Source organism: Clupea harengus, chromosome 18 (genome assembly GCF_900700415.2).
Source record: "Clupea harengus chromosome 18, Ch_v2.0.2, whole genome shotgun sequence".
Taxonomy (NCBI): domain Eukaryota; kingdom Metazoa; phylum Chordata; class Actinopteri; order Clupeiformes; family Clupeidae; genus Clupea; species Clupea harengus.
Window position 1 is genome coordinate 5,488,619 of NC_045169.1, and position 22,246 is coordinate 5,510,864.

Consider the following 22,246-nt stretch of genomic DNA (forward strand, 5'->3'; position numbering starts at 1 on the left):
CCCATGTCCCCTGGCAGACAGACCTGGAATACACACAGTGAAATGACACAGTGAAATGACACAGCACAAAGGTTGCACACCACATTTATTTAAAACACACTTTTTTTGTAAAATCATGGGATAAAATATATACAGAAGCATTCCAAAGGATTAAAAAAAAAAAAAAAAAACATTCAAACTGTAAAGTTGTCTTAAACCACTATGTAAGGAATAAGATAGAATAAACAAAACAAATATATAGCTATGTAGTACAAAATAAAGCATTTATAAACTGACACATTTGACTCTTCACCTGAGATGGAGATACAATAATTCTGTGTAATTTAGAGGATCGTCTGATATTTACTACTAGAGGAAAAGTACCAACATAACAGGAATTATATCCAATTCGTAATTATAATACGTAAATATATACAGTAGGCCACAATGTAATCCTCATCATTTTGTACACTATTCCCCAGGACACCAGTTTAATCCTCCAGCTCTTCCACTGAAAGGGTCAAAAGGTCAGAGAAGAAACTCCCTTCATTGTCCCCCCCTCCAAAAATGAACAATGTTTTGGGACTCCCATCTGAATCTTGAATCTGCTCCTCATCCATGGAGCTCTGTAAAAGAAACACAGACACCTTAAGAAAGAGAATATACTCAAAAAGATTAAACAAATCCAAACTAACCTATGAGGGACCTGACATTTTTAATCAATATTATTAGTATTATTATTATCATCCATAGAATTTACTGTTTATATTTAACAACTGCAAGAAAATACTTTTTTTAATCAATTTAGTGATGAACAGTTAAAATAAATGAGACTAGGAAGACTATACCTGTGAGTCTGCTGTGGTCATTGTGAAAATGGAATGTCCAGCGCGTGGGACTGAAGTTAGCTGGGGGTGAACCACAGTGGTCCAGCAGCTGGTCTCTGCAAAACAAACACACCTCCAACTTAGCACACTTCACTGTAAACATGACACATGAAGACTTCCAGAGGGCTGGATGTGAGACCGCACTGGCTCTGGTCACTTGGAAGTTCACAGGCTGGATCTAAATGCTAAAGTGACCGCTCCATAGAAGACCCTATCCAGTCATCCCTACTGTGCCACAGTGTTCTACAAACAACCCTGACCTAGAGTTAGCTAGTTAGCTTATGTGGGCTAGAAAGTTGACCATTTGTGGTCAAGGGTGGTTTTTCAGTACCCTAGTCGAGACAGCTTCATCATCATCATCATCACTGTGCAGAATATTTGGATGTAGTCCATGAACTTAAAAGAGTTGAAAGATCAGACTAACTTTCCATCCCTGTGTTTTTCAATACCAGAGACATATAAGGGAGACATTAATGAAGAATCATGAAGGGAATCCACAATGCTAAACATGGCGTATTGTTAACTGAAAGTCCTGCCCTGTATTAGAAAGACTTTGTCAAAGCCCAATCTCTTACCTGTATTGAAGATGAAGGAGTCGCTGAGGGCATTGTTGCCGTTGTAGCCTCCGTGCACCACGAACCGCGACTCTGAGAGAAGAGTGCAGCCATGCCAGCTGGGACACAGCAGGGTCAAAGGTCACATGGTCAAACAAGAGTCATTGACATAGTTTACTTGAAGAGATCCGCACATGCACAGCAAGTGTGCCTAACCAGGCTGCTTGAGGTCCAGTTATAAGTGTCGGACGAGAGTTTTTGCTCAAGACTTCCTAATTTTGTTACCCAATTATAGGTAAAGGTCGCAGACGCTTTTATTCAAGTAGAGCTAAGCATAACAGGAATGACTACATGCAAAACAACCCCCTTTCGGTTGGAGCATTTTTCATAGCATTCATTATATCATATATATTATAGTATAGGAATCAGTAGCCACAGGGATAGCCCTTTACAGCCAGGATAATAGGTAATAGGGATAACGAGAAAAGGAACGCCGTTTTACCTTCTTGGAGAAGGGGGCTTTCCACTTGTCTTCACAGCAGAAAACTCCATCAAGCCTGATATATTGGGCAAAACAGAAGTTTTATTTAAATTGGCAGTAGATAACATCAAGACACGCCAACAGCACCGTGTCCTCCAGTGTTACTCGGCACAACTATTCTGTCATTTAATCTGCACTGCAAATATGCCTGCCAAGATGCTACATTTATAACTAATTATTTAGTCATTCATTTGACAGATGTGCAAGTGAGCCACAATACAACCCAAGTGACACTAGCCTAAGGAGAATCCAATGAAAATAAGCTTCAATTCCATGATAGAAATTCTGTAAAGTTGTACATTTAGTGAAGGCCTGAGTGAAGAAAAGAATAGGAAAGTAAAATGGGTTTACATTTTTCAAGAAAACAGTCTTACCCAGGTCCAACATGTACATGTCATTGAAACACACAGGCGTGTCCCATCCACCAAAGATGAAAATCTTCCCTTGAACCACGCAAGCAGAGTGTCTGTGGAGATTTGGCATGAGATGAGACTCCAATCATTAATATACCTTTTTTCTAACGATCCCCTTTTCTAAAGACATACAAAATGAATTCCTCATAACTTTTAAGCATTGTATGTTGCCTCTATTGAACCAACCTCTCGCAACTGACATCTTGCAGGAATGTCTATATTCATCAGTGCTTTTGCCTTACAGAAATAATCAGAACTACCACAGAATTACCGTGCCTGTATGAGCATCACCGTCTGTGCCAACTTACCCTGACCGAGGTGCAGGCTTGTCTCCGTTCACTATGGGCTGGTACCAGATGGCCATCTCAGGGTTGAAAATATAGATGGAGTCGCTGCAGCCATCGGGCTGAGGGTGGGGGCGAGGGAACACCCCGCCGAAGACAAAGAGCTCCCCTCTGAACAAGCTGCAGCTGTGGTAGGCCAGCGGGGGCACCTTGCCCTGAGCCTGGGAGAAAGTCATGGAGTTCATTACTTCTTTGTGATGATGCATACTGAGGAAAACAAGTATTTACTATAAAAGAGTTAAAGTAAGACAAATGTTACTTTGTTAAGTACTCAACATGATATGTAGAGTTTGCATTTTATTCTTTCCGTTCTCAAGTAAAGTATGCAGACCATTTTGTCCCTTTAATAAGTGTAATGGTACAACAATACTCCATGTTTATGGAAAGGACTTCTGAGCATAGTAGCACTAGCATAATAGTTGTTCAAGTTATTTGAGTTCATCCTAACTGTGCTAATGAAGCGGTTCATTTACACTGCTTAGTGGTACTGACATTTCCCAACCACAGCTAAAATGCATTGTTGGTTGAACATCATCCTTGTTGAACAATCATCTCTATAAGAAATGGTAGAGAAGTACAATTTTAGTGCCATTTAATGCATCGTGATCTGCTAGACCTGGCGTCTCCTACCTCCACCGTGCTCCAGCGCCAGCTCTGGGTGTCCAGGATGTGCACGTCGTTGAACCACTTCTTGCTCTTGGAGCCCCCGAAGATGAAGATCCGCTTGGATTCGGGGTCGTAGGTCGCAGAGTGACCAATCCTGGCTTCAGGCGTGGGGCCTTCGGCTAGTGTTTCAGCGGGCACCCAGGACGAGTCCTCTGGAGAAGACCACCATAATGCCAGATAAGTTTGCTAGCACAGCACTGCAGTTTAGCTTCAAAATCTCAGAGTTTATGCATTACGTACAGGACCATAGCAAAAGACAATGTTAAAAATTTACATCATATTTAGATAGAGGGATTTTTTTTTATTAAAAACACGAATAAATAGGTGAGACAATCAAAGAGGCGAGTTCACCTGTACAGAGCTTCCACATAGGATCCTTGCAGAACTGCATCTTTGCACCTTGTCCACCAATCAGAATGGCTGTTTGAGGATCAATGGGGCAGAGACTCTGACCCCATCGGCCTGAGGGACGATCCAGTGGGGCTGCACAGAGAACAAACATGTCATCAACCTGAACTACAATACTGCTTTACAATTTTGTACTATAACAGTGCATATTTCTAAATCTGAATATGTTAAATATTACACACTTTAAAATAATGAACTCAATCAACATACTCATGGCAGTTGACAGGTTTACAGAAACTCCAAGGTACAAAATGGTGCACTAAAAGCCCACCTGATTGGGGTGGAGTTTTGGCCGGTCTGCCCCTGGGCTTAGGATTTGGGGGAGCGCGGGTGCTGGCCTGAGCGGGCGGCTGTTCGTCCTTTTGGGGGAAGAGGCGCGTCTGGCTACCGCGGGGGACGTTTCGGCCCCTTCTGTTCGGAGTTGTTTTCTCAGAGGCTTGGCTGTTAGGGCACATGTTCTCCTGATCTGCAGTTTCCTGTTCCTGCTCTAGTGCTCCTCTTTTCCTCTTCCCAGGGGCCTCTCGCATGACCAGTGGGGCCACTGCACACTGGGGGTGGGGGATTCAGAAAAGTTCATAATTGATTTTTTTATAAATTTTTTTTTTTTTTTTTACACATCCATTTTGTGTTGAAATGCAAGCTGCATCGATTATTGCATTGTTCATTGAAAGTCATAATTGTGACAAGGAAAAGCTTTTTCTCTAATAAAAAAATAGAGAAGGTAATTCATCTGTTGATTTTCTTTAATTATCAAACACAAAGTAGGAAGTGATTTGAGACTCAAACTCAAATGTTTTAAAAATCGACATGCATCGATAATCGTTTTAGAATTGATAATCGTTTTAGAATCGATAATCGGTTTAGAATCGAATCGTTGACCTCTGAATCGGAATCGAATCGTGAGATGCCAAGAGATTCCCACCCCTACTGTACACTGTAGGGACAAGTATGAAGCATATTCCTTGAAAGGCTCTTAATAGACCATACGCATGTGTAAACAAATGAATACAGAGATAAACACACAATGACCTGTGTCACCTTCAAATACATTACCTCTGGTGTAAACTCTTTCTTGGTCAGGTCTGATATCAGCAGATCACCCGTAGTCTACACAAACAGTGCATGTTATTTGAGATGTCAACATATTCCACAACAGTTTAAAAAAAATGTATGTCAAAAGTATGCCTTCATCACACTGACCATCAGTTCATTGTCAAGTTTAACAGAGAGTGTAGCCCCACTGGACCAGATGCCATCTTCCCCGTGCTCCCAACAAAGAGACCTTTAAAAGAATCATCCAATTAGGCTTGACAGGTGAGATATCATGCTTTTAAACCATATTAAACAGAAAAAAAAACTTACTTATTCTTAGGGGTCAGTTTGCCATAAATTACAGGATTTGGCTTTGCATCACTTATTTCAACAGTGACACTGGAGTGTTTTCCCCAGATCCCCTTGGTGAACAGCACCACCTGTTGCACGAATGCAGGTATTGCAATGGTTTTATGGCCGGGTTCTGTCGGACTAAAAAGACAAAAGACTTTTAATTAGTATGGATCTTCACAATTTATTGCTGATTAACTTTTAAGCCCTGAATATTAAGTCCGATGGCTGAATAACTATTAATATGGCACTTCTTGTAAGCACAAGCACAAATTCCTGACTAACGTTGACTTGCGTTATGCAAGTTTGAAACAACGTGACGTTACAATTGTAGGGTCTGTGCCTGTCCTGGATTATAAATGAACTTGCCCTGGCACAAGGGGGAAAACTATCTGATCATTTGAAAGAGATGCCGCGTAAATTGATTAGAATTCTTTCAGCCGCAGCACTCCACTATAATGCGGACGTCTGTCTATTGCATGTCAGCTGGTGCTATTTGGGTACAATCAGAGATACAAACGTAAATGAAAACATACAACCGTAATGTAGAACTTCCACCGATGTATATTGTTCAAAACACAGGTTAGGGAAGCAATCTGAACCTTACCCAAGAATTTCACGGGGTGGTTCATCCATTCCAAAAACCGCGTAGACACTCAGTTCTTCCATGTTTTGTAATCCGCGATAAAGGCGTGCAGTATGCACTAAGAATTACAAACTAAACCAGAAACGAAAGGCAAATCGATGATATTTCAATACGCAACTAATATATCTGGCTAACGTTAACTATGTAGTTAATGCGGTTTGCTTGTCACTTTACAATTATGAATTGCGCGCCATAACCCAACACTCACAAGGCGGGGTTTTCGTTTGACGAATCAGAACTGCGACTAAGATAGCTGGCTCAGCCAACCAGGAAAGCGTACTGGAGTAGGCGGAACCAGAGAATTCGTCTATTTAGGGTATGAAGAAAATGCATTGATTTTGATTATTTTTTTTTGGGGGGGGGGGGGGTACAAACTCTTCCACTGTGTTGGTATACATTTACATGTAAGCTGTATTTTGGCAACGTTGTTTGTGACATAAAATGCGTTCCTTAGTCTGGAAGCTGTGTTGAAATTTTTAATTTGATCAGAAACTGTATGATTCATTCATTAAAACGTGTAATTGCATAATTAATTCATTTAAAAACAGGAATCCCATTATGAATACTAACCACAATTCAGAGTTATTTAAATATATCATGGAACGTGCACTTCTCCTTATCTGGAAATTGGAGTAGTGTACAGCCAGGTTGCCCAAACTTCTTATCCTGGAATTTTCCTCTCCCGAACATCTCTAGTTGCCAATGCCACTCATTGGAGGGCGGTAGCCGTGTGCTTGACCGAGTAGGAATTTCACCTTAATATCAGAGAAGCACCAGTAAAGGTAAAGCATGAACTATAACAACTGAATCAATTGTTGGAGTAAAAAAAGTACTGTCAGACTTCAAAGGGCATCGCATCCGATAATTCGTGGACACCTAGCGCGAGCCACGTTAACCTGTCAGCATGTTTTAGCGTTGGTAAGCATTTTCGAGGGTGTTTTAGTCAGCAGTACTGTAGCTAAGTAAATAGGGATGTCTAAGTCAATGTTCACACAGGTTTTAAAAACCTTGTGATGTTGTGACCGAAAAAAAAGTTTATCTAAAAGTAGAATAGCCGACTATTGCCACAAGGAATCTTCCCCTATTTCAGCAGCCAGATGGTAACTAGCTAACTAGCCCATGCTTTAGGTTAGCTTATTCAGTAAAGTGACGTTAAATGCTCATTTACCTGACAAACACAAGAATCTCATCAACTGGACATTTAATTAGCAAATATGTGGCAGTGTCATCCCTAGTCAGTAGAGGTCAACAACCACTAAATGCATTGTTTTTTACTGAGAGCATCTCACCAGGATATCATGTTTTAGGCCTACCAATGAGTGGTGCCAGAGCCTTCACCTTAGGTCGTGAAGTCTTCATGTAGGCCTACCATGCTGCAAAGTTGATCTTGGGGAAAGCAGAAGTTGTTTGCCTTCTAATAGTCAGAGAACTGGTCCACTCCATAAAATGTAACAGATCAATTGAACACAAGGTACTTTTCAGATCAAAACCTCTAGAAGCTTGGACTTACTTATATTTCATACTCTTTACAGAATCCAAAATGGCAGATCTCAAAGTTGGCAGTGGAGACGGCCTCACCAAGAGGAGGATAGCTGCCACCCTGGTGCTGCGTGGTTCCTCAGAATACAAGCCAAAGCGACGCCTGGGCCGAGGGGCTCTGTCTGTGGCCCGCACTTCTGCCACTGTGCGGCCTGCCAGTGAGAGCAGCGAGGGGTACGACTCACCTAGTGGAGACTGCCCAAGTCCCAGGACCCCAACCCTGGACCTCCTGGAACCAGAGCCGTCGCTGACGATGGAGTCGTCTGATTCCACAGGTCGGTGTTCAGACACGGGTGGCGTCAAGAGCCCAGAGCTGCCAGACCTTATCTCCTTGGAGGGCAGCCCCAAAAGCCCCCAGCGCTCGGTCTGGCTTGAAGATGACGATGAGGAAGACTTTGGAGACAATTTCTCTCTCCCATCTCTGTCTCCCAAAAGTATGTATGAGGAGAGTAATTGCTCGGAGCAGAAGGATGCCGCCCGCGACGCCTCCTCAAAGAGAGACAAGATGAGCGAAGGTGAGCAGATCATATTTTTACTTGGATGTGTAAAAAACAGGAATGAGGCTCGACATAAACCCAATCAGAATTTCAATTTTGCAGCAGAGGAATGCATCACTTTAGAATCAGCTTCTGCAACCTAATGTTATAATTACAGAATCTTCCACAGTAGATCTGTCTGTATTTTAAAGCACATATTTGCACCTCAAAATATCCGTTGATGTATGGGAGTATACCCTCTTCGTCTTCTTTATTTTCGGTGAATTTTAGGGACCGCTGATTCTCTTGTATTTTCTTTTCCGAAGTAAATGTCGCTGATTGGCACAAGAATCGCATGGCAGCAGTGAGCAGTGTGTGCTTTGAGGAGCTTTTGGAGAAGTACCCAAACTACAAGAGCACAAAGAGCTGTGTAGCAGCCTTCATACTGGAGAAAGGTCCGTTTCCAACTGCATTGCATACATAATAGGAGAGCGCATGTATATGGATTGATGTATTTTTGTGAGTGTGAAAGTGCAAGTGTTTGCAGTGTCTCTTGTGTTGTAGAGGTCAGTCCTGCAGGACACCTGGGGGGGGTATTCCAAGTATGTGGTTTAGTGACCAACCTGGGTAAGTTAACTCAGAGTAAGTGGTAAACCTCCTAATAGAAGATCCCCATGGCTTTGTTTTGCTCTTCTATTAGGAGGTTTACCACTTAGGCCTACTCTGAGCCTCTGAGACTTACCCAGGTTTGTCACTAAACCACATACTTGGAATACCCCCCTAGTGCAGAGCTCTGTGTGAGGGAGAATCTGTATGTGTTTTTCTAAAAGGTAGTGATGCATGAAGCCAGTACAGCTGGCTTTTAGAGTGAATGTGTGTATGGAGTGTTGTTATGTGTGTATCTGTGTGTGTTACAGAGGTTACTGATGCAGAAAGCTAAAGCAATGAACTGTAAAATGTGTGTGTTTTTGGGTGTGTGTTCTCCAGAGAGAGAGAGAGAGAAATAGAGGACGAAAGAAAATTTGTGAACATATGCATTGAGCTGTAAGAGGTGTGTGTGGGGTGTTAGTGACAGAGAGATAAAGGTAGTGTGTTTGTGTGTGTGTGTGTGTGTGTGTGGGGGGGGGGGGTGTTAGTGACAGAGAGATAAAGGTAGTGTGTTTGTGTGTGTGTGTGTGTGTGTGTGTGTGTGTGTGTAGTGCAGAGTTTACTGATGTAAAAGGCCGGTGCATTGATGTGTGTGAGTGCAAAGTAGATGGAGAGTGAATGGGTGTGTACACAGTATCTGTAAGTTGATGGTGTGTGTGTGTGTGTGCGTGTGTGTGATGTGCAGAGGTGACTGACGCAGGAGGCCAGCGCAGTGAGCGGTATGAGGTGGTGGCCTTGGGTACAGGTCAGAGCTGCTGCTCAGGCTGGATCTCCTACACTGGTACTGTGGTTCATGACTGCCATGCCACTGTCATGGCACGGCGCGCTCTCAAAAGGTACCCCCTCGCCTTCCTTTGTATTTTCCTGGTAGCTTTGTTGCTTGTTTTCTTTTCTTTTTTCAATCTCTTTCATACTGCATCTTTTTCATCATTCATCGGCCGTCTTGAGGTAACAAAGCAGCATCCATATCAGCCTAAAGAGGCAAACAAAATGAATTTTGGAATTCATTGAACACCGGATTGAAGATGTTTCACCCCCCCCCCCCCCCCCCCTCAGATATATCTACAAACAGCTTCTGCTGTTCTACAGTGCTGATCCACACGTGTGTCAGCACTCCATATTCGAGAGCTCAACAGACGGAAAGCCTCTGCAGCTCAAGCCAAAGATCTACCTGCACCTCTACACCAACCAGAGCCCTAAAGGAGCCGCCCAGTGCCCTCTGATGTAAGGCCACGAGCTACAGGCGTGTTTGCTGCTGCTGCCTGCTTGCCATGTTTGCAGTGCCTAGTTAGTCATCCTAGCAGGAGTCCGTCCTCTACATTCATAGTGCATAAAGTTATTGGCATACAAGGATGCCTGTCTCTTTTGAAGCATTAAATCAAATAATTGAAAGTTACTTCAGAATGTGTTTGATATATTTTCCATGAGCAGACTTTTTTTAGATTTCTAGAATTCTAGAAGGCTAGGAGATGTCTAAGAACATTTATTTCATTTATGGCTATTAGCGTGTAAAGAAAAGTAATATTTGAAATACTATTGTTTATTCTCAACCAGATCACTGTAGATATTGGTTGCTCTTATGGGCCATTACTCACCAAACTGACACGTGATTGGTCTGTTCCACAGGAAGTTGAAGAGTGGCAACTACGAGTCGCTCAAGCTGCACTGCTACGCCAAAGGCTCCCTGACCCCGTCGTCGCTGGTGCCCATCAGCGTGTGGGAGGCCCGGATCTGCAGCATGGCTGACGGCGACAAGCTGACCCGCTGGGCAGTCACAGGAGTACAGGGGGCGCTCTTGAGCCACTTCATCCAGCCACTCTACATCGCCAGCGTGACCCTCGGTGAGACCAGTAGACATTCATCCGCGTGCAGTAGTCTGTCCTTCAGGATTGGTGTGGTGTTGTGAAGTCAGGCTGAAGCCAGGAGGTGCCAGACATCACTAGGAGTTGGCTGGCAGGTTCAATGCATGTTTGAGGGCGAAAACATGTTTGAGTCTTTAGGGGTCAATGTTAAGGTCCGTACCAGCGCCGTATTGTCAACTGTTGAGTTAGGGTCGAAATAGCGCTGGAAATCAGGTGGCAGAGTGCAGGGCTGGAGCAAGAATGTGGTTTGATTACACTTCCTGAAGTCACAATATATACATGGTTTTTTGTTTTATTAATTATGATTGGGTACCTTTATGCCACTCATCTGGTTATGCTAACTGGCACCATGCTTAAACCAGAAGGTTTAACCTGTTTAACAGTAACCTAGGTGGGTGTATGGATGTCAGAATCTTCTATGTCTAAACTTGGACTTTGTCTGCATTTGGTCAGCGGGGCCATCCAGCAGCTACTACCAGCATGCATCGGACACGATTAACAAGCGTCTGGGCCAGGGCTGGCAGGGAACTCTGCTGCCCCCCTACAAGGCCACCAGCATCTTCTTCCTGCCAGGAGACAACATTGGTCCCCTGCTCCCCTCTGATAGGTGCAAAGACCTCAGCATCAACTGGTGCCGTGGCGACGGCAGCATTGAGATTCTGGATAGCATCACAGGGAACACCATTGACTGGTGAGTGTCAGGGCTGCTTCAGAAGAGTGCCTCCATGGGAAATTGAATGCTATATACCTAGTGTATTTCAAATGATGCAAGTGTGGTGTTCACATAGTTAGGTTTAGTATACCTGGGGTGGAAGGACAAAGATAGAAACTTAAGGTTAAATGTATGCATGTGTCAACTGGTGTGAACATTGTATCAAATTATGTCAGCCTTGTATCAAAAACGCTGATGGTGAACTTGGGACTTTTTGACTCAAAACAGGTATAGAGTAAATAATAGATTTTCAGATATTGATCTGACATCAGATTTGTCATGATTTATTTGGATACCTGACATCACAGCCAAACTTATGGTAGTCTGAAAATGCCTACTACTAAGTCTGTGTGGTCGGAAACAATATTAGTGTTCTTCCATTAGTGTTTACCACCTGATGATAAGCGCCCCCTACTTTTCAAGGTCACAGTCAGATCTTTTTATAATTTCCATTACGATTGCACAAAGATGGCAAATAGGTTGCACTGTGTCTATTATACTGATATATGACTTTCCACATTCAAATAGCTTTTAGAAAGTAGGTCAAGTACAAAGAGAGACAGGACAAAAATAAAAAAAAAAACGTTTAGCTTTGCTCAGGTCAGAAGTGAATAAAGCCCTGCAGGGCCCTTTCTGATGTGTCAGTGCTGGGTTTTTTTTGTATCCCTTTATCTCTGATTGTCTCTCTCTCTCTCTCTCTTCTCAATTCTCTTTGTGGTCTGTCAGCTCTCCGTTTGTGAGCGGACCTGGACTCACAAGTCGACTGTGTAAGAGAGCTCTCTACTTCAGCTTTCGCAAAGTAGCCTCATTGGCTGGCCAGCAGGATCTGCTGGCATTCCTCTCCTACAGCAGGGCCAAGGTATCTGTGTTTTTTGTTTTAATCATAACAGACATATTGCCAATATTCGAACAGATTATAGAGCAGATTATTGTGCAGTAAAGAAGTTCTTTACCAACCACCGTGACGTAAGCTGTGCAGTAGGCGATCGGCTATTGTCGTTGCTATTTGCGTGTCATTTCTACATTCACAATCACTGTAAGGCGATGAAGGTTTACCCTAGGTTTATCTGTGGCTTGCTACCGTGTTAAATTGAGCGCTGAGTGCATGCATGTGGAAGTAATGCAGAGGATATATTTTTAGATGGCTGCTCACTTGTACCAGGAGGCCAAAGCTGTGGTCAACCAGCAGTTCAGGACAAACGACGCTGGACCATGGAACTCCAAGCAGCTGGTGGACAGCTTCAAACGCTGACGACCAGTTTTCTGTCTTTCCCATGTAGCTCTGACCAAGAAGTAGTAGCAGTTACTAAGGAGGGTCGTGTTGGTGTTTGCATTTATGATTATGTTACATGTTCAGAAGAAGCTTTTCTTAACTAGCTCAAGAATGCTACATTTTTTTATTAAGGTCAGTTGTGTTGTGTTTTGCTGTTTTAGGTTATATATTTTTTAAACCTCAAGGATTAAAAAAGATGGAAGATCTGGGAGATCTGTTTGAGTAAAAGTGTCATTACTGTAGCATAACCACTATATCATTCCAGAGGACTAGAATTGGTAGTCAGCCATGGTTAGTTAGACTCCTATATACTCAAATCTCAACCTACAAATGTTCCAGTACTTCCCTTGACCCTCTGTGCAGTGAGCTGCCCCTTTTGGAGAGCTGCTACCTATGATGCCCAACTGCTGACTCAAGAGGTTCATCCCACATTTTGTTTTCTTTTTTAATGCCCACAGCAGCTGGTAGCTCAGTGTGTGGCCCTACCTGCTGTACCCAGACCAGATTCTGAACCTCAAGACAATTCAGCTCATTTATCACCATGACAACACATACTCACACAAACATTGACTGGGTGAAGAAAGCACAGAATATACTTGTAGTTGCTTCTGTACTGACTTAAATTGTGGGTTGTTTGACTTGGGTCAAATAAAATAAAATAATGTTGACGGAGGCTCTGTGTAGTGTGGTGAAGAAACGTATAATTTCACATAGAGACACGAGACAATATCAAAATGAAACAACACAATTTATTGGAAAGCTTTCTGAAATGCATCAGAATTGTAATACAAAAAAATGTGGGTGTAACAAAACCACACGTGTAAAATCTACTGTGGGTTTTCAGTACAAAATGTAACTGCAAGAAAGAAAATGTCTTTTATGCCCCCCAAAAAAAGAACCGTATGAATCTCGTCACTCTGGCATCGGTGAAGCAAGTTAAGAGGAAAATGTTTTCCTGGTCTTAGGAACAGACTAAGGAGTCAGAACACAAGCACAATGAGAACCAATGAAGGCATCAAAGAAATCCACTTGTCATTGCCTTCGAGGCTACAAGGCTTGGGTCAAAAGCCTGGCGCACCTGGAAGGAAAAAGGTTCCCATCGAACATTATCAACAAACCCGATCGACCAACCATATTATCTTTAGAGAAAAAAAGGAGGGATGATGGGAGTCAATGGTTTAAATATGGAGCATTTTATTTGTCCTCAGTTTGCCTTCTTTTCCCATCTCTCACGAACTGAGGAGTCTTACTAACACAATACAGATGACAGGGAGTCAAACTGCATGCGCATCAAGAGTAAGCTCAAAGGGATGGTGTAAGATATGAGTGAGGCTCACTCACTCACTCAAACAAAAATCCTGACAAACTGCTGGACTGTTACGTGATTAGACAGCAGGGGGAGGTGTTAATCAGTCTATATAAAACATACAAACCATGATGGCACGGCAGGTTGATGTGAACATGAAAAGCAGATAAGGGGGAAAAAATAATTGGTGCACTGTCCTATATAATTGTTCACTGAATCCTATTTTCAAAACAAGTCAAATTCCAGGTTATGTGAAACGGCATATGTATCCGTATCTGACCACAGAGACTTGAGCGGAGTGTAGTCCGTGGTAGGTTATTGTGGAAAACATGTAAACTCCAGAACAACAGACGGTCTGGGAAATAAGGTGATTTTTCCTTTTTTTGGGCAAACCAAACCAACTGACTTAAGACCTTTATTTAGTACCGCATCTAAATCTGCCGCTGGCAGAAAATATTGTCCTACTATCAAATGTTTTTTTTTTCTTTTAATTTTTTTTTCTTTTAAATCCTAAATTTGTATTAAAAATGCACAAATGATAACAAGCTGCCACATTTCACCTGGACAGCCTTGTAAAACTCGCTAGTAGTGTATCAGTGTATTTTTCAAAAGAACACTGAATTTTTGCTGGGCTTCCAATGAGCTTGGGTCAGTCGAGAGACAGAGGGCTGGCACTTAGCTGAGGTGCACTGATGCCGCCAGCTATGCACACTGCCAGCCCCAGATCAGTAACTATGGCAACAGGCCCTAGTTTGGCAGCGACAGCGGGGGTGAAAACCAGAGAGATGTCGGCTGTGATTCAGCCATGGCCTGTGTCACATTAACCCCCTTCAATCTGAGCCCATGGAGACCCTGCCATCACGGGGGTATTTGTGCGAGTGTGAGCAGTTTTGTGCTTAAGAGGAGCTGGGGGGGAGGGAATGTCGGCAAATAAGGCTCAGGTGGGGCGTTGGGGTCACTAGGGTTGCCCCGGGCGTTGCAGGAAGGGCTCTGTCTCAGAGGGGCTTGCCCCAGTAACCTCTCCCCCACCACGGTACTCCGCGTTGCCTTTCCTCCGCTGGGCAAACGCTAGACCGCCAATGATGAGCCAGAAAAAGAAGTTCACCCACACCGATGCCTGAGGTAATAAAAAGAAAGCACATATATTATAACATACTCAGTACATGGTAGCTCATATTTAGGTGTAATAAAAGCACTGTTCCGTAGTAATCCACTATTCCTTCAAGCAACACCTCATTTAAAATGATTAACCGTGTCTATTAAACCAGACAAAACTTGTTTTGAATGAAGAATGAACAAAGCTCAGTGTGTCAAACAATCATGAATGTTTTGACATATCAGGCATTCAGGAAGGAAGGGAAAAAAACATGAAAGATACTGTGATTTAAATCTACACGAATGTAATCATTGGCAAGAGTAAATCAGTCCTTCCCATTTATGACAGTAGAGGGTTCCAGGTCTTATCAAAGTTCTTTAATTTGTCATAATTATTGTACCTGATCTTCTCTAAGTGTAATTTTCTCTCAGCCATGTTTTATAGGTCACATTTCCACATATAAAAAAAATAAAAAAAATGTATGACACCAAGACCATACCCAAAGATACAGCTTGAGCTTCACATGTGTTGGCCGTGGGTAGTATCCTAATTCCTCCTAAGATGGATATGACTGTTTTTGGGTTCCTGTTCTTCTTAAAGGCTTCGTATAAGCATTGAAAGATCAGTCCAATAAGGACACAAGTTTGTGCAAGACCAAAAGGAATGAACAAGCATAGCCTCAGCAATATTGCACCTATGAAACAATGGTGATACCGTTAGAGCAAACTTATGAACCTTAGTCTTTCAATAGTATAAAGATGTAGTGTTTTAAACTGTATCAAGTTCTGTCTGATGTTAACTGAACAGTCACTTATGTTGGCCAGACATTGTTTCCAGAGCCATTCACTGATCTCCTTGCTCAGCTCATTGGCCCCTGCCTGTCTGTGGTACTGAGGATTTTTGGATTAGCGGAGTCTCGTAAAAGTATGAGACCACCCCTCGGCTAAGAGGGTTAAATCATTGACTGCATATAGTGTCAACGGGTTAAAGCTGTTGATGGTGGCCAGGGTTTTGTGCCATGGGATGCTCTGGTAATTGGGTATGTGTTTTCTTGTGAATTCACGCACTGGGAAATATTGACGGCCGGACATGTCATTCATTCATCGTTCTATACAAACTCTGAAGTTGTGCAAAAAAAGCAAACGTGCCCTCTATGTATAGGGCCTTTTAATCACAGATCCAGAGTCACTCGAGCCAGAGGAAAAGGCATGATTTTTGCATATTGGACTGTATGTAAGGGGTGATTAGAATGATTCCATGGGCCCAGCACTGACGGGGGATCCTCGCAGAACACTATTATTATTATTATTATTATAATTATCATGACCAGGTTAATGTCACTAAAATGATTTGGAACTCCCAGGGCCGTGCGGTTTATGGGGCACGGGACTTGCCTTTAAACCTGAGATTATTGTGCCTGCTTCCAGTGGGATTAGTGCCCCCCTTGAGGAATAGAGGAAGAGACTCTGGACCTACACCGACCTCTGTCGTGTCGATGGCCTAGCCTTGGCGGAGGACGAAGCAGCTTATAAAGATTTCTTGGCCTGTCCTGACGGTTCCGGCGCACAGCGTCTTCATGGCAACCGAGAGACCAGGGATGCTGTGATCTGCTGTCTACTGCTGCTTCTGTGTCGTCAACCAGTGGGTAGGCCACTGCCACTCGCTGCTGCTGATGCCATCGTCGTCGCTGGAGAAGGGGGATTTTCAAAGCATCGTTGATGATAGCCTGGGGGTGTTCTGCGTTGCCACGGATGGCCTGGGGGTGTTCTGCATCGTTGCCACTGGCCCGAGGGACGCAGCGTTGCCACTGACAGATCGGGGGTCTTCTGCATCGTCGCTGCTGACTTGGGGGCTATCCTTGCCGCTGCTGCCAGCTAAGTGTCATAGGCTCAGCCATAACATTTCAGAGACAGTTGTTCCTGATGGGCCTGTGTCCTTTTGCATCAGTGATTGCAGGGGGCAAGGGCATGATAATGGAGCGAATGTGTCAGGGAAAGTAATAAACTTGCTATATTATCACCTTGTGCATTTCACATGTTAAATCACGTAGGTTTACATGCTGCAGGGTCAAGCACTGAAGTGTCAGCTATTTTCTTTGGCTACATCCAATCGCCTTCACACATGTGTGCAAGTCCCAGGCCCACAGTGATGGGCTATATAAACAGGCTGCTCTCTGCAAACCCTATCTGACACTCACTGGAGTGCCCGAATGATGCTGGGAAACCTGTAGCAAAACACTTGATCCTGATGACATTGAGGCCCTTAGCACTGTACCCTGCTCATGCAAGTCTCTTTAGTGAGTACTTTATTTCACTTGATGCCCCTCGTCCCCCTCACCATTTGGTTGGAAGTATCGCAATGTATTGATGACAGGAATGTGACCCTCCAGTCAGGGGAAATCTCATTTGAGGTGGAGGGAGCCAGTGTAAAAGCACTTTGCTCTTCAAAATGGAGGGGGATGCTCTCCACTCTGAGGCATCATTGATTGCTCATCAAATGAGGGTTCCACCTCATATTAAAAAGCAACTTGGCGAGAGCAGGAGGAAGAGGTTCCATGATGAGACCTCTAGAGTAACAGGTCAGGAGGGGTAGGACAGAAACAACATTTCATAACACAGCGTAAGTGACTTAGACACTCGGTCCCGAAACGAAAAGCTAATATTGTCTAAGAATGTGTGGCTAAGCGTTGAGTGACCGTAACTTCTGTGTGTCACAAGGGACCTCATACCTCAGAGAGTGAAATCGGGCATCTCAATAATTTTCTGCCAATTTTAACCCTCTGACTGTACCTTTTTTTGCTTTCCTGAATGCAGTTTATAAAATGCAACTCCAGAGCATTTGGAGAGGTTTGCGTTGCCCTTAGAATGGTCTGCACCTCCCAGTTCCCCTTGCCAGCAGAGAGAGGGTATTTAGCAAACTGAAACTGAAACTTATCAAGAGCTATCTGAGATCAGCGGTGTCTCAGGAGAGGTTGAACAACCTTGTAATGCTGTCAATCGAAAAGCAAGTTGGCTTTATCTCTGTGAACTGTGTTTAATAATTATAGCTCAATAGTTCCCTGAATGCACACCACAGATAGAACCACAACTGATATCTTTCAAATCGAATGTAAATGAACATCATACATTTTGACGCACAAATCTCAAATGTAACCTTGATGACACAATGGAATGTTGAAGGGATAGACGATAAACGAACTCAGAAATGGAGAACCGGGAGAAGAAACGCAGGAAGGAAGGAGGAAATAATAAGGTGGCAATAGATGAAGGAACAAAAAGCAACAGAACAGGAAGGAAGAGACTGGGAGAGCGGTTGAAAGATAATGAGAAACAGTTCCTGCTTGGCCAGGTTGAGTGGACGGCCAACAGACAGAGAAAGTGTGGCAAAGCATAACATTAAACATAGTTCCTGCTCAGTCAGGGTGAGTGCAGAGGAGAGAGAACTAAAGTGTGGCATAGCATAACATTAAACTTAGTTCCTGCTCAGTCAGGGTGAGTGCAGAGGAGAGAGAACTAAAGTGTGGCATAGCATAACATTAAACATAGTTCATGCTAAGTCAGGGTAAGTGCAGAGGAGAGAGAACTAAAGTGTGGCGTAGCATAACATTAAACTTAGTTCCTGCTCAGTCAGGGTGAGTGCAGAGAAGAGAGACCAAGAACTGTAGGGAGCCGTACCTCTGCACTGCGCAGACTGCTGTAGAACTTGCTCCCACTGTCAGGACTGGCCCAGGGGATGTTCTGTGCATCTTCACAACTGCAAACATGCACATACTTATTCACGACTGGACACTTAAATAAATAAATACAGATTCTGATTTAGACAGATTTCCAGATTTACCATTGTGCTCAACCTTTTGTTGTATTTTCCTTTTAAATCGTGTAATTTGTTTGTTGGTTTTTTTTTCCAGTGACAATGGAATTCTAAATGCATTTGTTTAACATTTTCTCTCCAACAAAGGTGTAAATGATTGTTTAGAAGGGCCTAACAGACACAAGGTGCATTGAATGTGATGGAATACACAATATTTTGTTTTTGTCTTTGGAATGGTTTCAGTATATATATATAATATATATATATTGTTACGACCCTACTGATCTGGCCTGGGGCTCTGCCCCTTTTGTGCTACGTCTGTTGCTTGTCTGTCTATCCTGCAGGGTGCTGAGTGCCTAGCAGATAATGGGCTGGGCTATAAGAGGCTGGGGTTTGCCATGGACTTCCTCTCTCTGCTTCTCTCTGCTCTTGACTCTTGCCTTGCCGTTTCGTAGTCTGTGGATTGTTCCAGTGGTGAGAGACTTCCGACTGCCTAACTCCATGCTGGATACTCCCTCCGTCCTCGTCGCGTTTTACACTTTTGTCTGTTACTTGACTACCCCTCGACACATTGCACGACACCTTCCTTTTAACTCATTATACAGATTGTTTCTATTTATGTCAATAAACCCTTTTATTAATCGCTAGGTTGTGGTCGACCCATTTAATGTCAGGGCTGCCTTGAGCAAGGCAGTCGTGACAATATATATTATTATTATTATTATTTTTTTACACCAAAAACTATGTACTGCATCATTAAAGCCTGAGAAAGCCTGATGTGGTACATAATTTGAGTAAGTATAACCTAAGGCCCTACCGCGATTACATTCTTTCTGTATTCACAAAAACTGGTTCCTTCTTGATATCGCCTACCAAAGGAATGTTGAGAATGAATAAATAACATCTCTACTTTCATACTCCAATATACGCCCATAAACCAGTTTTGATATTTCATCCTGGCTGAGGTAGGTCATTATACTTAACAGTGCTTAATATTGCCACAAACCCCATATATACTATTATTTTATAACAATCATATAACTAACTATTATCTGATGAAAAAGTGACCAACTGTCATCCTCTGTCAATAGGGTAAATATTTGGACATTGATTCATTGCTTCATACTGCCTCCTGTTAATTCTGACCCCATTGCCTCTGAAATAATCCACAAAAGGAGGACAACAGACACCCAATATAGAAACACTGCCTCTAGTAACAAACAGTGTTCCAATCAAACCCTGCATTCCAAGCATCAATCTGAACCAAGCTCTTCCCAGAAATACGCTCCAAAACCAATCAGATAGAGTCCCGAGTTCACCTGGGATAGGAGGGCTGAATAGAGTCGCATAACTTGTCTGTTCCTATCTTCAGGATGCATCCGGTGATGAGCAGGAAGAACAGGAAGACTCCGCACATTCCCAGGGTCACGTTCAACCACAGCCGCTCTCTGATGACACACAGGTTAGGAGGAAGGTTAAACCGTCATCCACCTCATTTCTGTACTGACCCATACCCCACGTTTGGACTGACTTCAGCACTTCCATGAGTTTATGTTTCAAAATATGCTCAGGATAAGGTCCAAAGATTCAACACAACTTGAATGTTACTCCTATATTTAAAGAAAACCTTGCTTTTGTTGGCAAACACATTACTCACAAGGAATTGACACATTCTATATACCTTACACATATAAATATAAATCCATATTGTCTGCAGATTACAGTTAACAACTTTCACTGGTCCAACTGGTTAAGAAACATATACCTAGGTTAGTTTGAATTCAGTGGGCCGTTGGTGTCATGGGCATTTAACATTTAACCATAACACCAGACAACAAAAGGGCCTTTCTTAGTTCTGTTGGGGCAAAGAGCCTCTGTACATAGAATATACTTGAGGAAACATACCCACACATGTCTGAGTATGGCAATGGAAAAGCCTTCTCACCTACTGACTTCTCCATCCAGACAGCAGGAGTAGACCCAGTAGAGGGTGAGTGAGAAACAAAAGATGGCAACACACACAGAGATGGCCGACACAAAGTAGCAGAGAGATGGGTGACTAGAGGACGTCACACTGATAACCTTGGCAGATGCATTGTACTGTAGCGTACCATACAGCAAGCACTTTCCCCCGCTGTGGCCCTACAGAGAAAGATAAGAGGATTGTTATTTCATTATTTTCACTTTATTCATTATTATTTTTAAATGTACATTAATTATGAGGAAAGTAAGCTGTCAAACTGCTCATCTGCATGTCTTGAAAACTAACTAGGCTATAGTTGCTTTGATCGTTTGCTTTGAAGGCCAACTACGTCAGTGTAGAAAATCTACGTGGGTAAATACAGTCTGCAAAGACAACTGATTTGGCAGACAAAAGAAAAAAAACATTATGGGTAATCCCCCTCTGAAACCGTTGACGGTTCACTGCCATCCTCGCACTTTCACCACTGCCCACGCGCCTGCTCCTGCCTCATCTGACTCCAATAAGAAAAGCTAATTGGGTAGGAGGAGGCATTTGGTCACATGATCGAACATGAGCGTGGAGTCACTACGGGGATGGAAGTCGAAGTTGGTTCCACATTTGTATCCCTTCCTCTAACTTGTAACAAATCCTTGTTGCACCTCATTTAACATTCTTTAGACAGGCCTTCTTTAGTCCAGGCTTCTCTGGATAAAGACGTGGAATCTTGTAGCTTTAATACTGAGGCAAACACGACACGATGGCCCAAGCTGTCCTCTGCGATTGACAGCGTCGGTTAGAGTGTATCACCTCCTCTCTCTCCTATATCAAATAGTCATTCTAATACAATTGACCACTTCAGATAACATGGCTCATAGATGTATTGACTGTCTTCTACACAGCACACCACTAGCATATGCAGTAAAAGTGAAACTTCATAGTAAGTTTCGGGAAACCCATCAGTGATCATTTGTATTCTTTTCAAAGTAAATTAGGCACATTAGTGAAAAGCTCTGGTTTTAGTTATGTCTCAATAACTTGACGTGACATCGCAAAAAAAGTAATTCAGATTTAGCCTACTGGACAGTTGTGATCATGTGCAAAAGTTGAAAGCTGTCGTCATCAAGGTAGCAAGTCACACCAACGCGTATCAAGTTTCAAAGAAGTACTAATTCGGCTAAAACAAAAGTACAGGGAAAAAACAATGAATGTGTCCGCCTACCTGCACAATTGTTACCAAAGCAGCTGTAACAATCCCGCAAATAAAGCAGCTAGTGTATATCGCGAGCTCCAGTAGTAGTAACAGCGGAAGCGCCATTGCAGGACAGTGGGTCACATGTACGCGCGTACTTTCTCTTATTCACATCATAAACACGGCAGCGCGCTTTCGACACAGTTTGCGTAGAAGCGGTATGTTAACCCCACAAAGCCCTCCTGTGGACTAGATGGCCAAATAATAACTCGTGTCATAGGCTACGTCAGGTTTTCAATTCACTTGGTTATCTTCCGCGCATACACTAGAAACAAGCTGTACTGTATTATGTAGCAGTCATCTGTTTTATCAAGAGTGGCATGCTGTGGCAAGTCGTGTAACGGGTATTTTAATTCTCATTTTGTTGTTAACCAAGGCCTGAGTACATTGGTTGTTAACGTTATGCTTTAAATTAAAACAGTTTATGAAAACCTTGGTCTTGAAAGTCAAAGGGAACTTTCACCAGTCAGTATTTTAGACCACTTCTGTGC

General features: G+C 43.0%; 3 protein-coding genes across 6 annotated transcripts; 1 reads left to right on the forward strand and 2 right to left on the reverse strand.

The window, feature by feature from the left end:
- Window positions 1-110: 110 nt before the first annotated feature.
- On the reverse strand, window positions 111-5,954 carry LOC105894169 (kelch repeat-containing protein). The gene is made up of 13 exons (XM_031585020.2): window positions 5,783-5,954; window positions 5,155-5,316; window positions 4,993-5,074; window positions 4,846-4,899; window positions 4,064-4,340; window positions 3,736-3,867; window positions 3,349-3,536; window positions 2,683-2,879; window positions 2,336-2,427; window positions 1,923-1,977; window positions 1,442-1,539; window positions 828-922; window positions 111-605 (listed from the first exon to the last, which is right to left on the reverse strand). Exons 1-13 carry the CDS (start codon window positions 5,842-5,844, stop codon window positions 471-473), a joined length of 1,629 nt encoding a protein of 542 aa, XP_031440880.1. The 5' UTR covers window positions 5,845-5,954; the 3' UTR covers window positions 111-470.
- An 88-nt stretch (window positions 5,955-6,042) lies between these two features.
- On the forward strand, window positions 6,043-13,004 carry adad2 (adenosine deaminase domain containing 2). 4 transcript variants are annotated; one of them, XM_031585017.2, is made up of 10 exons: window positions 6,043-6,137; window positions 6,518-6,603; window positions 7,354-7,875; window positions 8,163-8,291; window positions 9,170-9,320; window positions 9,541-9,708; window positions 10,111-10,325; window positions 10,800-11,037; window positions 11,785-11,917; window positions 12,200-13,004. In XM_031585017.2, exons 3-10 carry the CDS (start codon window positions 7,362-7,364, stop codon window positions 12,308-12,310), a joined length of 1,659 nt encoding a protein of 552 aa, XP_031440877.1. In that variant the 5' UTR covers window positions 6,043-6,137; window positions 6,518-6,603; window positions 7,354-7,361; the 3' UTR covers window positions 12,311-13,004. The 4 variants fall into 4 exon arrangements, with proteins under 4 accessions (XP_031440877.1, XP_031440879.1, XP_012676091.2 ...); XM_012820637.3 differs by lacking the exon at window positions 6,043-6,137 and adding an exon at window positions 6,203-6,225; XM_031585019.2 differs by lacking the exon at window positions 6,518-6,603 and having other exon boundaries at window positions 6,114-6,137.
- Window positions 13,005-13,060: 56 nt separating this feature from the next.
- tmem179ba (transmembrane protein 179Ba) lies at window positions 13,061-21,856 on the reverse strand. Its single transcript, XM_012820640.3, has 5 exons — window positions 21,726-21,856; window positions 20,489-20,685; window positions 19,863-19,991; window positions 18,408-18,486; window positions 13,061-14,754 (listed from the first exon to the last, which is right to left on the reverse strand). The coding sequence occupies exons 1-5, from the start codon at window positions 21,819-21,821 to the stop codon at window positions 14,596-14,598; spliced, it is 660 nt and encodes a 219-aa protein (XP_012676094.2). The 5' UTR covers window positions 21,822-21,856; the 3' UTR covers window positions 13,061-14,595.
- Window positions 21,857-22,246: the final 390 nt, after the last annotated feature.